The 16,530-nt window shown below is 41.3% G+C and overlaps 1 protein-coding gene across 3 annotated transcripts in view; it reads left to right on the forward strand.

Moving 5' to 3' along the window:
* TFB1M (transcription factor B1, mitochondrial) overlaps positions 1-16,530 on the forward strand; it is a 329,682-nt gene that overhangs the window by 14,646 nt on the left and 298,506 nt on the right. For all 3 annotated transcript variants that reach the window (XM_073585711.1, XM_073585709.1, XM_073585710.1), the window contains exons 2-3: positions 6,470-6,603; positions 16,275-16,426. In XM_073585711.1, the coding sequence (XP_073441812.1) occupies positions 6,470-6,603; positions 16,275-16,426 (286 nt within the window). The remainder of the gene's footprint in view (positions 1-6,469; positions 6,604-16,274; positions 16,427-16,530) is intronic.

The following is a 16,530-nucleotide window of genomic DNA, read 5'->3' on the forward strand; positions in this document are numbered from 1 at the left end:
GTGGCTTGTCCGGTCGGATTAAAGACGAATTGGCTGGTTGGGATACCCCCACCTCTTTAGAGGAACTGATCTCTCTTGCGACACGCATTGACCTGCGCTTCCAAGAGCGTACCCGTGAGACAGCCAGTGAAAGAAGATCTCCTCGCCTCTCTCCTTCTACTTGCAGTCCTCCCCACTCGCGTCCTGTTTGGACGGTGGACCGTTTCAAGATGGCCGAACGCCGTCTGACACTGCACTTTCTTCGCTGTCAGAACATAAAAGTGCATAAGCCTCCTCTGCACTATAATACTGACGGGCCATTTTATTCGTTTTTTGTTTTTATTTTTTCCACAAATAGAAAACTGTGACTGACTGACTGATGTGACTGATTGACGTGGCCAAAATATTGGTGAAACAATTGAAAAAGGCTAATTTTTTAGCCTAACCCTACCCCTAACTTTAGCTTAAGACTAACCTTAGCTTTACCCTAACCCTAACTTTAGCCTAACACTAACCCTAACTTTACCCTAACTTTAGCCTAACCCTAACTTTAGCTTAACACTAACCCTAACTTTAGCCTAACTCTAACCCTAATTTTAGCCTAACCATAACTTTAGCCTAACACTAACCCTAAATTTAGCCCAACACTAACCCTAACTATAGCGCTAACCCTAATCTGCCTTATCTGTTTTTTTTTTTTTTTACTTTATAGCAAGATTGCTGCAGCACTTTTAACACTATTTATCCTCTAATCTCTCACTGGCAGGAGATCTGAGGAGAAACAGTGTTTTAATGAGGCACATCGCCCGGGAAAGTTTGTTTGCTACAACAAACTTTCCCAGTGATTTGTCTCATTGGCTGGTGTGACCTTGGCTTCATCAGGACCTGAATCACTCAGGTTTCAATGAGGTCGGGGGTCACAGGAAATCCCGATCAGCACAAAACCACCAACTGTAGACAAACGTCGGGCACTGCACAAAGCGTTGACTTATATCTACTGTTGGCAGTCATGGCAATAAAAATTGTTTTTGTTCGGAGATACAAATAATTTGCCTCTCTTTTGGGGGCTTCTGGGGGTGATTTTAGCATATCAATGCTTTTTTTTGTAGCTTTTTTTTTTGCCACGTAACTGTGGCTAGTATATTAGCCCCAGTTACAGGGGAAATTGAGTCTCCTGTCTGCATAGCAGAGCTGACTAGGTCTCTTAGGACAGTGTTCCTCAACCTCCGTCCTCAATACTCACCAACAGATCATGTAATCAGGATTTCCTTTGCATTGCACAAGCATTAATTCCATCAGCTGTGCAATACTAAAGAAATCCTGATTACATGATCTGTTGGTGGTCCTGGAGGACTGGAGCTGAGGAACACTGCTCTAGGATCCAGCATCTTTTTTTCTATGTCTAAACCCAGTGATCACTTGTTAATTTGGTCGGGAGTAAGAAGCACACTCAGGGTATGTGTACACGATCAGTAAATGCTCCGGGTTGAAGCCTGCGTACTTGTGCTGCATCCAACCAGCAGGGTCCAGATGTTACAGCATAGTGGATGGGATTTCAAGAAATCCCATGCCCACTATGCATCCAGAGACGTCCAGGACTCACCCACTATGCATCCAGAGACGTCCAGGACTCACCCATAGAGACGGACATGTGCCGCGTCTTTCCAGATCACAGCATGTCTATTTATCTTGTACAGACGCGAGCCTCCACAAGATAAATATCACCCGTACAATGTGTTCAGTAGTCGGCAGCTCTTTGAACGGAGCTGACATATGCTGCATCCAAATCGCTGCCAATTCCTGATGTGTGCACATATCTAAATGTTGTGCATACAAGGATTGAGAAGGTAAATACTGTAATAACCCATGTTTATGTTTTCTGTGTGGAGTCTGGCTGTGTCTGACAGACTTCTCACCTCCCCAACAGCTGCACGATCCTGTGCAATCTGCCTACACTGCATTTACATTTTATAGAGTGTCAGTGCAGAGTAATGCGTGGGTAATGCTCACAAGTTTATAGTCTATGGGCAGTCCAGAAGCAGATAAATCATATTTTTTAAAGAATTTATTTGTTTATTTTTATATGTTGCATGTACCTATATTAAAAAAAATCTTGCAGTTTTCGCCCTGCCATTAGGCTTAACATTAGGCTACTACTTGCTGTTATATTGAGGTTACGTTTCAACATTCCTGGTATCATCAGAGGATATAACTCAGAGTATATATCAGATATATATATATATATATCAGATATAACTCAGAGGATATATCATCAGAGTATATAACTCCTTGAAGAAAAAAATCCAGCTATGAAGGATGATAAAATCCAAAGACCTTTATTCCAAATTCAGTAAAATACAAAAAACCCGACCGGTAATACCGGAGGAAAGGTTTGCCAGAGGAGCACTGGACGCGTTTCGAACGAATGTTCTTAGACTCAGTATATCTCCACGTGTGGATAATGAGTATAAGAAGTCTATACGCAGGTGTTGCATATAAATGACAAAATAGAACAGAGAACACAGCATAGACAGATTAATTAAATAAATCACAAAAAATAAATGAGAACAGAAAGAAATATATGTATATGCAAATGGATATGAATACAGACATATATAAAAATATGACACAAGAATAATTTAAAAACAATTAATAATACAGCATGAACTCCTTTTCTAAATTTAATCCCGTGGGTGCTCAGGTGTCCAACAAAAGAATCAATAAGGCTTCTCTATCCCGCAGGTGTCTCTCCCGATTTCCACCCCGTGGATGATTAGCAACATGCTCTATTGCAAACGTATTGAAAGAAGAAATATTTCTGTTGTGAAACATAATGAAATGTTTAGAAGCATTTGAAACATTACGAGTGGTAGGATGAATAATATCATATATATGTTCGCGTATGCGATCTTTCAGTTTTCTAATTGTAGAGCCTACATATTTTTTAGTTTGCAATGATGACATTCAATGATATATACAACGTATTCTGACTTGCAATTCAAAAATTCGTTTATTTTAAAAATTCTATTAGTAATGGAATTAGAAAAAGAGAGTTTTATCTGAATGTAGGCATGTTTTACATGGAAATTGTTCACATGTAAATTAGCCCTTGGTGGACAAGCAATGGCTTTTGTTTTGTTTTCTCTGCTGGCAATAATTCTGACACCATGTTCTAATATGGTATCCATGATGCTGTCACTTCTAAGAATATTACGATTGCGTTTTATTATAGCTGAAATTGATCTAAAAAAAACGCTATGTGTGAGTACTAAAGTTGGACTAAAGTAACTGCCACATCAGCAAGGCAATGGTATAAAACACATTATTCCATAATTTTTTTCTTTTTTACATTCAGCATCTTTTTTTTTTATATATATATATATATATATATATATATAAGTGCCCTTAATCAATTTTGTATTGTATTTATTTTTTTTTTTTATATCCGTTTTTCAGGGTACATCCCTTTGGATTTACTCTTTATTCTGGAAGAGAATAGATTGATCTTAACATTGATCCGAAAAATCATACCCCATTCCTCACTAGTCATGGTCAGGTGGATTAAAACACCATACACTCTTAACTTTGGAACTGTGTTCTAGACTCCTTGAGGATGGTTTTAACTACTTTTTTATTGGACCCCGTGATCCCCCGTGTCTATTTTAAAAGAAATATATATATTTTCTTTTTTATTGTTCTTGAGTATGTATTCCTATTATATGCGGCCTTGCTGATGTGGCAGTTACTTGTCCTGCCCCCTTTTTTTTTTGTTCCCCACTTTGGATTGTACGTAAACTCCTGCATTGCATGCTTGTATCATGCCCTGATGAAGTGAGCTGGGACAGCTCAGGAAACGCGTAGGCACCAATAAAGTTCCTTGAATTATACCTACAGCAGCGCAGTGTATCTTTGCACCTTAAAGCCATCTTCCCTTACAAGCCGAAGGAATTAAGAGCACTCAAGGGGAGAGCTGGAGATTTCTCTCCATAGAATAGATAACACAGGATTCACAATTCAGAAATACTAAACTGCGCACATTTTCTCTTCTCCTTACACAATGCTGTCTTCACAGGCCATAAAGAATACCTAGGTACTGCTTCCATAGAAATCATTGAGCATCTTATTGTTTCTTATGGCTCATGGGGCTGCTATAAAACATCTCTCACTGTTAAAAGCAGCTCAGGAAAGCTGGTCATCCAGATAATCATGTGCAGAAAATCGAACTAAAACATCAGTACAACTGGAAAATAAAAGTAGATCAGGTAGAATATGTATCAGGATCTGGTGATAAGTATTAAAAAGTCTCCCATTAGTTCTAACTTGTCTCCCACCCTCTCCAGGTAAATGACATCTATAAATGTGCAAGATACACCGGTGCACAAGTATTGTTGTCACCTATTAAAGTGGTCCCAAAACGCTTGCAGATCTGTAAAATAAAGCCAAATAGTACTTGTTCCTTGTCCAGCACTTGCTCTCCTCCTTTCCTTTGATATCTGTGTATTGGCTGCAGTGACATCATCGACATCACTCATCATCATGGTTTACCGGGGTCAATTTATGCGCTAAACTTATCCCTAGGGCCCCATTAGCCAGACTCAGGTCCAACGAGTGCACTTTTGTCTTCAGTCCACTCTACAGTACATGTCAATATGTTGCAAAAGCCGGAATTGAAGAGCGTAGTACATTATGCTATTCCATCCCGGGGAGTCAAACAGAAAATGTATACTTTTCTGTATAAGGGTATGTTTCCACGTTCAGTATTTGCTGCGGATTGGACCCTGTTTACAGCCGCAGCGTCCAGATGTTACAGCATAGTGGAGGGGATTTTATGAAATCCCGTCTCCACTATGCATTCAATGACACAGGTGGCAGACCTGTGTATACGCACATGTGGTGCGTCTTTATAGACTGCAGTATGTCTATTTATCTTGCGGAGACGCTCAGTCTCCACAAGATAAATAGCACCTTCTATGTATAGGATGCTGTGATTTCACATGGTTCAATGAACACATGCAGAATCACCACACCTACAAAGCCACAGGGCTTTAGATGGAGTGGGCATGTGCTGCCGTTTCCTGAACGTGGAAACATATCCTAACAGGTTATTTTTTTACATTGAAGCCTATGGATTATGGCTGCTGCAAAAATATATCTTTCATTTTGTCTAATCTTTCTTGTTTTTGGGTGACAATTTTGTGGCATCAGAATTACCGTATTTGCAAGTTTTCCATGGAGTTTCATATATCAGATCTTTCCTCTGGAAAAATACAATATGTGTTTGTCGTTTATTTTGTGACATAAATCTGAGGCTCAACCTCATACAATGGAGCTCATTTACATGTGGAATCTGGTGAGGTGTCCATGTGAAATCCACTTCAAGTCGCATTGGACAAATCTGCAGCAGATTTCCCTTTGAAAATAATGGAAGCAGTTTGTTTATGTATGCGAAAAAATCAATGGCTCATACCCATCAATGTTAATAAAATCGCTGCAATGTTATTCCTGGAAAGTCAGACACGTGTCATACAACTATCATGCAAGTACAATGCGATTTTTCTCACCTAGAATCCGTATGACATCAGTATGACATGTGTATGCAATCCACATGCAATGCGATTTTAACATCAGATTTTACATAGAGTATTTTTCTATGTAATTTGAAGATAGTTTTCTAACTATTCTTTAGTACATAGGTAGAAATAGGTGTGTGAGATATAAGATCGTTGCTTTGCGTGTGTAGCTTACTGTACATGTATTTAAGTCATAAAAAATTAATATAATCCCACAGCTGTCTGCCTAGCCTTTCCTGGTTATTAATTATAGGAGGCCCGACATTATTTTTTTGTGGGGTCACCCATTTTAATAACCAATAAAGGCTAAGTATACAGCTGTGAGCTGATATTAATAGCCTGGGAAGCTCCATGTTTATTACCCCCTTTCCAGGCTATAAACATCAGCCCCAAGCCCTCAGCTTTCCCTCAGCTGGTTATTAAAATTTTGTGGGACCCCACACCATTTTTTTTAAGTTATTGAATTATTAGCTAAACACATGAACATTGAACTACACATGCTCTGTACTAATTATGTATGTCACTGACCTCTTTCTACCTATCTATTGAGTGTATATATTCTACAGCATTTTGAAGGGTCACACCGTGAAATTACTGTATTTGGCTGATGAAATGTTGGTTTTTCTAGGAGATGGGTGTGTAAAAATCTGACAGCACTCATGGTGAGTCTCATCCAATATACGTGGCCAATTGCAGCATGCTGCAATTTTTTTCTCAGTCCGATCTGAGCTGAGAGAAAAAATCGCAGATGAGCAGGGATTCAAAGAATAATATTAGTCAGAGAGCAAACCTTTTTCTTTATCAAATTGCACTCGCCCATTTTTCATACAGATGAATATGAGCCCTTATAGTCAGACTTTACAATATCAATGTATCAGGTTTAATATACTAAATTTTTACTCTTCTTTCTTTGATTCAAGTTATGAATATTTCGGAAAGATGACTCAGTATCGTTTACCTCCATTGCCGACCATAAGGGAAATTATAAAACTTTACAATTTAAGAGCAGAAAAACAACTGTCCCAAAATTTCCTGCTGGATTTGAAACTCACTGGTAAGTTTTTTTTGTTTTTTTTTATCATCAAATGTGGTTTCTCCTAACCTTTTTATTCTTTAGGCTTTTCCTGTATAGAAATTAGGAAATCACTGCCTTTAGTCTTTGTTGACTCTACCATAGCATACACCTTTTTCAATTTTCCAGGAGTGTAGTATATTTCTTTGTTAAATTACAGCCCAGTGTTCCAGTCTGGCTACACAACTTAAAGGGATCTATTTCCGGTCACATTGGGTCCTTGGACCTACCAAAATGTCCTTGTATTATGCTTGTTTGAATATGATATACGAGTATGAGTTCTAAATCATCTGATTTATTATAGGCAACCTATTAGTAACACTACCTCTATGCAAGTAAAGGTAGTGTGGGATAATAGTGCAGTGTAAGACTTTATGGAAGGTAACTAATATGGCGCCATCACTTGTGCTGAAATTTGGCTTTTATTGATATGCAAATTGGGTCCACAAGTGCTCTTGTAGACATGACAGTGCACTAGCATTCTAGGGCTCCACTTTGTTCCTTCCCACCAGTGCCGCACCCCGTGAGACTGAGCGTTTGCGGCATAACATCACTCCCCCTCTCCACTTTCAGTCAATAAATGGGGATATCCTGGCAGCGAGAAACCATAGTCTGCAAGTGCACTTCCATGCTTCATTTCCAGATCAATGAAAGCCAGAATTTAACCCTGTAATATGCATATTTCATAGTGTTTTATTAAAGGGAACCTGTCAGCAGGATTGTGCACAGTAACTTACACACAGTGTCACAGTGCTATTTTCTTACTATTGCACCACCAGTTGACTCCTTCTCACCCAGCATCTTACTTATGGTTTTGTAGCCCATTGCAGCTTTGTACAGGTCTATGATCTTGTCCCTGACATCCTTAGAAAGCTCTTTGGTCTTGCCCATGTTGTAGAGGTTAGAGTCTGACTGATTAATTGAGTCTGTGGACAGGAGTCTTTTATAAAGGTGACTATGTAAGATAGCTGTCTATAATGCAGGTAACGAATTGATTAGGAGCATCTAACTGGTCTGTAGGAGCCATAACTCTTAATGGTTGGTAGGGGATCAAATACTTATTTCTCACTGCAAAATGCAAATACATTTATATAATTTATGCAATGTGATTTTCTGGATTTTCTTTTTGATATTCTATCTCTCAATATTAAAATTAACCTACCATTAAAATTGTAGACTGTTCATGTCTTTGTCACTGAGCAAACTTACAAAATCAGCAAGGGATCAAATAACTATTTCCTTCACTGTATGGCTTATGAAATGTGCTTATAATTTATTTGTTTGATGTATTCCTGATATTCATAAAGAAAAATCTGTTTGAAAATGGTGCCGGCCCGCCTGCGCAGTAGCAGCTGTCGCCGATAGCTGCTACTGTGCAGGCACCGGTGGTGCCATCTTGGAGGAGGAAGTTTTTTTTTCTCTCGCAAGATAACACCGCCTGTGCAGTAGCAGCTATCGGATCATTGGTGGCGGGTGCCTCCGCCGGCGCCTGCTTACAGAAGGTTTTTTTCCCAAGCTACATATAATATTAGTTATGTAAACTAGTGGGCAGGTCAGTGAGGGATCAGTGAAATGTCAGCAGGCTGCATTATGAATATCTAATCAGAGCGCCACATGAAGACCCCCATAGGCTGCCCGGCAGTAACCAACAACCACAAGACGGATTTCATCACCCCAGGTCTCATTTTAACAGCTCAGACCTGACAGATTCCCTTTAATTCTGAATTATCTCTGTCAGGGGTAGTTTTACTGTCAGATTCCCATTAACAGCGATATCCATTTATACTAGTTTGTAATGATCAGCAGATTATGTATGTTTGTGCTTTAAAGTTATTCCTTGGTAAAATGCTTTTAATGTTGCGTTACAACACAAAGGTAAGGCACCTTTCACATTTCAGTTTTTTGCCATCAGTCACAATCCGTCAAATTTTGAAAAAAAACGGATCCGTTGACTGATGCCACTAGATCCGTTTTTTTTTCATAGACTTGTATTAGCGACGGATTCCGACTTATGACCGAACGTTTTATCCGTCGTTCACCGGATCCGTCAGAAATTCTTTGTCCATTGGCCGGAGACAACGAACATAGGAACGTTTTTTTTTTTTGTATATATTCTTTATTTAGAAAATTTAAATAATATAACAGAAAAGGAAAATTCCATTTTCCAGAAATAGTAAAAATAGGAAAGTTTTTTGTCTCCGTCGTTTGCTAGAATGGAAGCCTATGGGCGCCGGATCCGTCGCTGTCCGTCGCCGGATTCCGTTTTTTAACTGCGCATGCGCCGACACTGTGTGCCTGCATGGCGTGTGGCGGGGCTGTGTGGGGGTATGCTGAGCTGTGCAGGGGTATGCGGGTCTGTGCGGGGGTATGCGGGTCTGTGCAGGGATCTGCGGGTCTGAGCGGGGGTCTGTGCGTCTGTGCAGGGGTCTGTGGGGATGTGCGGGGGTATGCTGGGCTGTGCGGGGGTCTGTGCAGGGGTATGGGGGTCTGTGCGGAGGTATGCGGGTCTGTGCGGAGGTATGCGGGTCTGTGCGGGGGTATGCGGGGCTGTGCGGGGGTATGCAGAGCTGTGCAGGGGGTCTGTGCGTGGGTCTGTGCGGGAGTACGCGGGGCTGTGCGGGGGTGTGTGCAGGGCTATGCGGGGCTGTGCGGGGGTCTGTGCGGGGGCCTGCGTGTGTGTGTATGCAGGCATCATCCAATGGGACTACAAGTCCCATCGGGCTATGCCTGCTACAGTGACAGTGATAGACACATTAGCAAATGATGGGACAGTAGTAGTCCCATCATCCGGCTAATGTGTTGAATGTAAAAAAAAACAAAACATACACACATATATAGTTCATGCTCACCATATTCTGCTAATCCCCGAAGCCCTTGCTCACCTGAAAAAAAATTAAAATAATTAACCAACAATATGTCCGACATAATCCAGTTAATACGATTGTCCCACGACGATCTCCCGTGGAGAGCTGTCACATCAGCTGATGCGACCGCTCTAAAGAGGTTCCGGTAATACAATGACTGAGATAATCCTCCGCAATGTATCACTCCGCCGCCGACAGGTCACCTGAGTTCACCTGTCGCATCTGCTGTTGTGACAGCTCGGTGGGGGAGATCGTCGTGGGACAATCGTTATTAATGGGATTACGTCAGACAGGGAGTATATTGTTGGTTTGTTTTTTTATTTTTTTTGCAGGTGATCGATGGCTTCGACTGGATAGGCGTAAAATAAAAATGTTGAAAAAATGTGTTGTGTCTTATTTCATTAACCCCTTCCCGACCCATGACGCCTACGTAGGCGTCATGAAAAGCTGTGCCATTATGACCCATGACGCCTATAAATCACCTTCCTGCGGGTCGGGTGACCGGGGTCAATGAAAGGTCACCCGACCCGCAGGCACAGAACCCTTTGTGCTTCACCCCAGGGGGGTGGCTTAGCCCCCCCGTGGCTACGATCGCTCTGATTGGCTGTTAAAAGTGAAACAGCCAATCAGAGCGATTTGAAATATTTCACCAATGAAAATTGGGGAAATATTACAATCCAGCCATGGCCGATGCTGCAATAGCATCAGCCATGGCTGGAGACACCGATCCGATCCCCCCCACGACTGACGGGGGCGATCGGCTCACGCAACCGACTCACGGCGCCGATCGGCCTCCGCCGTCATCATCTGCTCCCCCCAGCCTTCCGATTCCCCCCTCACCCCCCCCCGGTACCTCCTATGACCGTCTGGCCGTCCCGGTGTCCCGCCGTCCCAGATCATGGGTGCCACCATCTTGGAAAATGGCTGGAGCATGCGCAGTGCACTCGCCGGAATCTGCCGGCTGCAGATTCATTCATTCATTTTGATCACTGTGATAAACTCTCACAGTGATCAAAATAAAAAAAAGTAAATAAACTCCCCCTTTATCACTCCCATAGGTAGGCACAAATAATAAAATAAAGAAAATATTTTTATTTTTCCATTAGGGTTGGAATTAGGGTTGGGGTTGGAATTAGGGTTAGGGCTAGAAATAGGGTTAGGGTTGGAATTAGGGTTAGGGTTGGAATAAGGGTTAGGGTTAGAATTAGGGTTAGGGTTGGAATTAGGGTTAGGGTTGGAATTAGAGTTAGGGTTATGATTAGGTTTGGGATTAGGGTTAGGGGTGTGTTGGGGTTAGGGTTGGAGTTAGAATTGATGGGTTTCCACTGTTTAGGCACATCACGGGGTCTCTAAACGTGACATGGCGCCACCATTTATTCCAGCCAAAAAATCAAACGGTTCCTCCATTCCGAGCCCCAACGTGTGCCCAAACAGTGATTTACCCCCACATATGGGGTATCAGAGTACTCAGGAAAAATTGCACAACAACTTTGGGGGTCTAATTTCTCCTGTTACCCTTGGGAAAATAAAAAATTGGGGGCTAAAAAAATTATTTTTGTGGAAAAAAATGATTTTTTTTTTCTCGGCTCTGCGTTGTAAACTTCTGTGAAGCACTTGGGGCTTCAAAGTGCTCACCACACATCTAGATAAGTTCCTTCGGCGGTCTAGTTTCCAAAATGGGGTCACTTTTGGGGTGTTTCCAGTGTTTAGGCACATCAGGGGATCTGCAAACGTAACATGACGCCCGCAGACCATTCCATCAAGTCGGCATTTCAAAACGTCACTACTTCCATTCCGAGCCCCGACGTGTGCCCAAACAGTGGTTCCCCCCCACATATGGGGTACCAGGTTACTCAGGACAAACTGGACAACAGCGTTTGAGGTCGAATTTCTCCTGTTACCCTTGTGAAAATAAAAAATTGCGGGCTACAAAAATCGTTTTTTGAGGAAAAAAAATGATTTTTTATTTTCACGGCTCTGCGTTATAAACTTCTGTGAAGCACTTGAGGGTTCAAAGTGCTCACCACACATCTAGATAAGTTCCTTGGGTGGTCTAGTTTCCAAAATGGGGTCACTTGTGGGGGATTACCACTGTTTAGGCACATCATGGGCTCTGCAAACGTAACATGATGCCCGCAGAGCATTCCATCAAGTCGGCATTTCAAAACGTCACTACTTCCCTTCTGAGCCCCGACGTGTGCCCAAACAGTGGTTCCCCCCACATATGGGGTATCAGTATACTCAGGACAAACTGGACAACAACTTTTGGGGTCCAATTTCTCCTGTTACCATTGTGAAAATAAAAAAAAGCAGGCTAAAAAATCATTTTTTGAGGAAAAAAAAAATATTTTTATTTTCATGGCTCTGCGTTATAAACTTCTTTGAAGCACCTGAGGGTCCAAAGTGCTCACTATGCATCTAGATTAGTTCCTTAGGGGGTCTAGTTTCCAAAATGGGGTCATTTGTGGGGGAGCTTCAAAGTTTAGGCACACAGGGGCTCTCCAAACACGACATGTGTCTGCTAACGATTGGAGCTAATTTTCCATTCAAAAAGTCAAATGGCACTCCTTCCCTTCTGAGCCCTGCCGTGAGCACAACTAGTGGTTCCCCCCGACATATGGGGTACCAGCGTACTCAGGACAAACTGGACAACAACTTTTGGGGTCCAATTTATCCTGTTACCCTTGGGAAAATAACAAATAGCGGACTAAAAAAATCATTTTTGAGGACAAAAAATGATTTTTTAATTTCATGGCTCTGCGTTTATAAACGTCTGTGAAGCACTTGGGGGTTCAAAGTGCTCACTACACATCTAGATAAGCTCCTTGGGAGGTCTAGTTTCCAAATTGGGGTCACTTGTGGGGGGTTTCTACTGTTTAGCCACATCAGGTGCTCTGCAAACGCAACATGACGCCCGCAGGACATTCAATCAAAGTCTGCACTCCAAAATAGCGCTCCTTCCCTTCTGAGCTCTCCCATGCGCCCAAACAGTGGTTCCCCCCCACATATGGGGTATCGGTGTACTCAGGACAAATTGCACAACAACTTTTGTGGTCCAATTTCTCCTGTTAGCCTTGTGAAAATAAAAAAAATAGCAGGCTAAAAAATCATTTTTGAGGAAAATAAAATATTTTTTATTTTAATTGCTCTGCGTTATAAACTTCTATTAAGCACTTTGGGGTTCAAAGTGCTCACCACAAATCTAGATAAGTTTCTTGGGGGGTCTAGTTTCCAAAATGGGGTCATTTGTGGGGGAGCTCCAATGTTTAGGCACACAGGGGCTCTCCAAACGCAACATGGTATCCGCTAACTTTCCATTCAAAAAGTCAAATAGCACTCCTTCCCTTCTGAGCCCTGCCGTGCGCCCAAACAGTGGTTTATTACCAAATATGAGGTATCGATGTGTACTCCGGAGAAATTGCCCAACAAATGTTAGGATCCATTTTATCCTGTTACCCATGTGAAAATGAAAAAATTATTGTTGGAAAAATTAAAATGTCCATTTTTTCCTTCCACGTTGCTTTAGTTCCTGTGAAGCACCTGAAAGGTTAATAATCTTCTTGAATGTAGTTTTGAGTAGCTTGAGGGGTGCAGTTTTTAGAATGGTGTCACTTTTGGGTATTTTCTGCCATATAGACCCCTCAAAGTGACTTCAAATGTGAGGTGGTCCCTAAAAACAAATGGTTTTGTAAATTTTGTTATAAAAATGAGAAATCGCTGGTCAACTTTTAACCCTTATAACTTCCTAACAAAAAAATATTTTGTTTCCAAAATTGTGCTTATATAAAGTAGACATGTGGGAATGTTATTTATTAACTATTTTGTTTCATATAACTCTCTGCTTTAACAGAATAAAAATTCAAAGTTTGAAAATTGCGACATTTTCGCCAAATTTCCATTTTTTTTTCACAAATAAACGCAAAAATTATCGACCTAAATTTACCACTAACATGAAGCCCAATATGTCACGAAAAAACAATCTCAGAATCGCTAGGATGCGTTGAAGCGTTCCTGAGTTATTACCTCATAAAGGGACACTGGTCAGAATTGCAAAAAATGGCCAGGTCATTAAGGTCAAAATAGGCTGCGTCATGAAGGGGTTAAAATACTTTATTCTTATGTGTGTGTGTTTTTAACCCTTTATTAATATAAGATTAATAATGGATAGGCATCTTATTGACACCTCTCCATTATTAACTGGGCTTAATGTCACCTTACAATAGCAAGGTGACATTAACCCCTTATTACCCCATATGCCACCACTACACAGCATCTCTTAGAGATGCGCCATTTCTGGGGCGGCTGCGGGCTAGTAATTGTAGCCAGGGGGGCCAATATCCATGGCCCCTTCCTAAGCTATGAATATTAACCCGCAGCTGTCTGCGTAGCCTTTCTGGCTATAAAATATAAGGGAACCCCACGTCATTTTTTTTGGGGGGTCCCCCTATTTTAATAGCCAGTAAAGGCTATGCAGACAGCTGTGGGCTGATATTCATAGCCTGGGAAGGGGCCATGGGTATTACCCCCTTCCCAGGCTACAAATATTGTCCCCCGGACGTCGGCTTTCCCCCTCTGGTGCAGAAAATTGCTCGGGAGCCCACGCCATTATTTTTTGTAAAATAAAAAATATTGTTCATTAGTAAATATTGGCCTTGTTATTATTTATCTATCTATCTACATCTATCCATAGCTAATAGATATATCAAAAGATAGATATGGATATATCTATGGATATATCTATGGATATTTCTATGCATTCTATCTATTCCATATCTGTCTATCTATCTATAGATCTGTATATCTATCTATGTGTCTGTGGGCGTTTTTAAAAACGAATCCATCAAAAAGCGGAAGAAATGGATGAAAAAACGGATCCGTCGCATCAGTTTTTCACAATCTGCGATGCATCCGTCGATCCTACGGATTGTGACTGACGACAGAATAACTGATATGTGAAAGCAGCCTAATCCGAGGAGAATTTGGCCCCTATTCATCAAAGCTTTTACTAAAAAAAAATAGTGTAAAAGGCTTTGAAAAATCGCAATTGCATGGCTTTTGGTGTTTTCATGCCTGTTTGTCTGTGTGCTGTCCTTGTGAAAGGTGGTACATGGTCAATGTGTACAAAACGTGCCTATTGAATTCAATGAATGCGAGAAATCTGCAGAGATAGTAGAGACACTATCCATATGGCATGTGCACAGATCCCACACAGGGACTGAAATGGGTTTTGTTTTGCTCTTTGGTTGATGTATGCAAAGGGATGTTGTATGGATAGAAGTAATACGAACTTCAGTTTAGCACTTAAGGAAATCTGTATGAATGAAAAAGTAGTTTTTTGTTTCCAACATGTCAAAAAGGACAATATTTCTCAGCCTATGTCCTCATTCACTCATCCGTTTCTTTACATACATGAAAAAAGGGAACAAGTTTAATCAAGTATTGGATCAGATTTTCAACAGTGTTTAGTCAGTGTTTGCAAAAAAAAAAAAAAATGCAACTCTTCTACCCATTAGTCAATACACAACATACATAGAAAGCTGTGACTCAGGTGTGGGCGATTGCAGCGTTCCCAGCTCTGCTACATGCTGCATCTAAAAGCTCTTGTGTCACACTGCTGGTGCACCCAGTACACTAAGTGAATACATCGCTGGATTCAGCTTCTCATTGCCTACATTATGCTGCTCTCAGATGAGGTAGCAAAGCCTGCTGACAGATTCCCTTTAATGGCCACAGTGGGATTCTGCACCTACATATGACACACAGGTTATACACTTAGGGTGTGTTTCCACGGTCAGTATTTGCTGCGGATTGGACGCTGTGTACATCTGCTGTGTCCGATCTGCAGCGGCCAGATGTTACAGCATAGTGGAGAGGATTTTATGTGTTCAAACATGCAGGTGGCAGACCTGCGTAACCGGACATGTGGCGCGTCTTTATAGACTGCAGCATGTCTATTTATCTTGTGGAGACGCTCCGTCTCCACAAGATAAATAACACAGTCTATGTATAGGATGCTGTGATTTCACATGGTTCAATGAACACATGCAGAATCACCACGCGTACAAAAGGGGGCAGCGCTGCGTCCAAAGCGCTGCATATACGGAACGTGGAAACATACCCTAATAGTATCTGTGTTCTATACAATTTTATGGGTCATATTGATCTATGACTCAGATCAGGAATAGACATTTCTCAGTCCACAAAAAAACGCAAAGATGTAAACAACAACATTGACCATAGTGTATACATGTTTTATTCTTAAACAAAAAAACTTGTGAATGAGACCTTGGAGAATTATACCATGCAGTTAGCATTGCAAAATCCTCCTCATTGGTGAGCTGCATGTACAGTATGTCCGGTATATTTTATTCCTGCAACCAATGTAAAAATGTGCTCTTAAAGAGAACCTGACCGCTGATGCATGCAGTTTCTTGCTGCCCAATGCCAGTGACTGACAAGTCTCTCCCTATATACCTGTATAAGGAGAGAACTGTCACTCCAGGGCAGCGGGCAGGAGATGTCACTGGTACTCGCCTGTTCAGCTAGGAGCCTCTCGCTCTAAAACATACCTGTCTGAGGTCATGCAGCTATAGTTGGAGATGTGCTGCCCGGGGATTGAGTGGCGTGTATCAGCTGTCAGATTCTCTTTACATTTTTCTTCTTTTCTGATAAATGTTATATACTTGGATATGTTGTTCTTCGAGTATAAGAAGTTTTCATATTCTCCAGATGGCATGATTTATTTTGTTTTTCTACATTACATTCATTTAGAAAGTTCTTGTTTTTCAGATAAAATTGTGCGGAAAGCTGGAAATATAAAAAATGCTTATGTGTGTGAGGTTGGCCCTGGGCCAGGAGGTATCACAAGGGCTATACTGAATTCAGGTGTTGAAGAACTCCTTGTGGTTGAAAAGGATACTAGGTTTATCCCTGGACTTAAGGTATATATAAATGATCACCAAGTCTACCTATTACACTTAACATTCAGATGATCTGGGCTGTGAACGTGTGTACTAGAGAAAAAGGCATGTTCCCTTCTCTCAAC

Source organism: Dendrobates tinctorius, unplaced genomic scaffold (genome assembly GCF_039654945.1).
Source record: "Dendrobates tinctorius isolate UK_male_01 unplaced genomic scaffold, ASM3965494v1 ptg000087l, whole genome shotgun sequence".
NCBI lineage: Eukaryota > Metazoa > Chordata > Amphibia > Anura > Dendrobatidae > Dendrobates > Dendrobates tinctorius.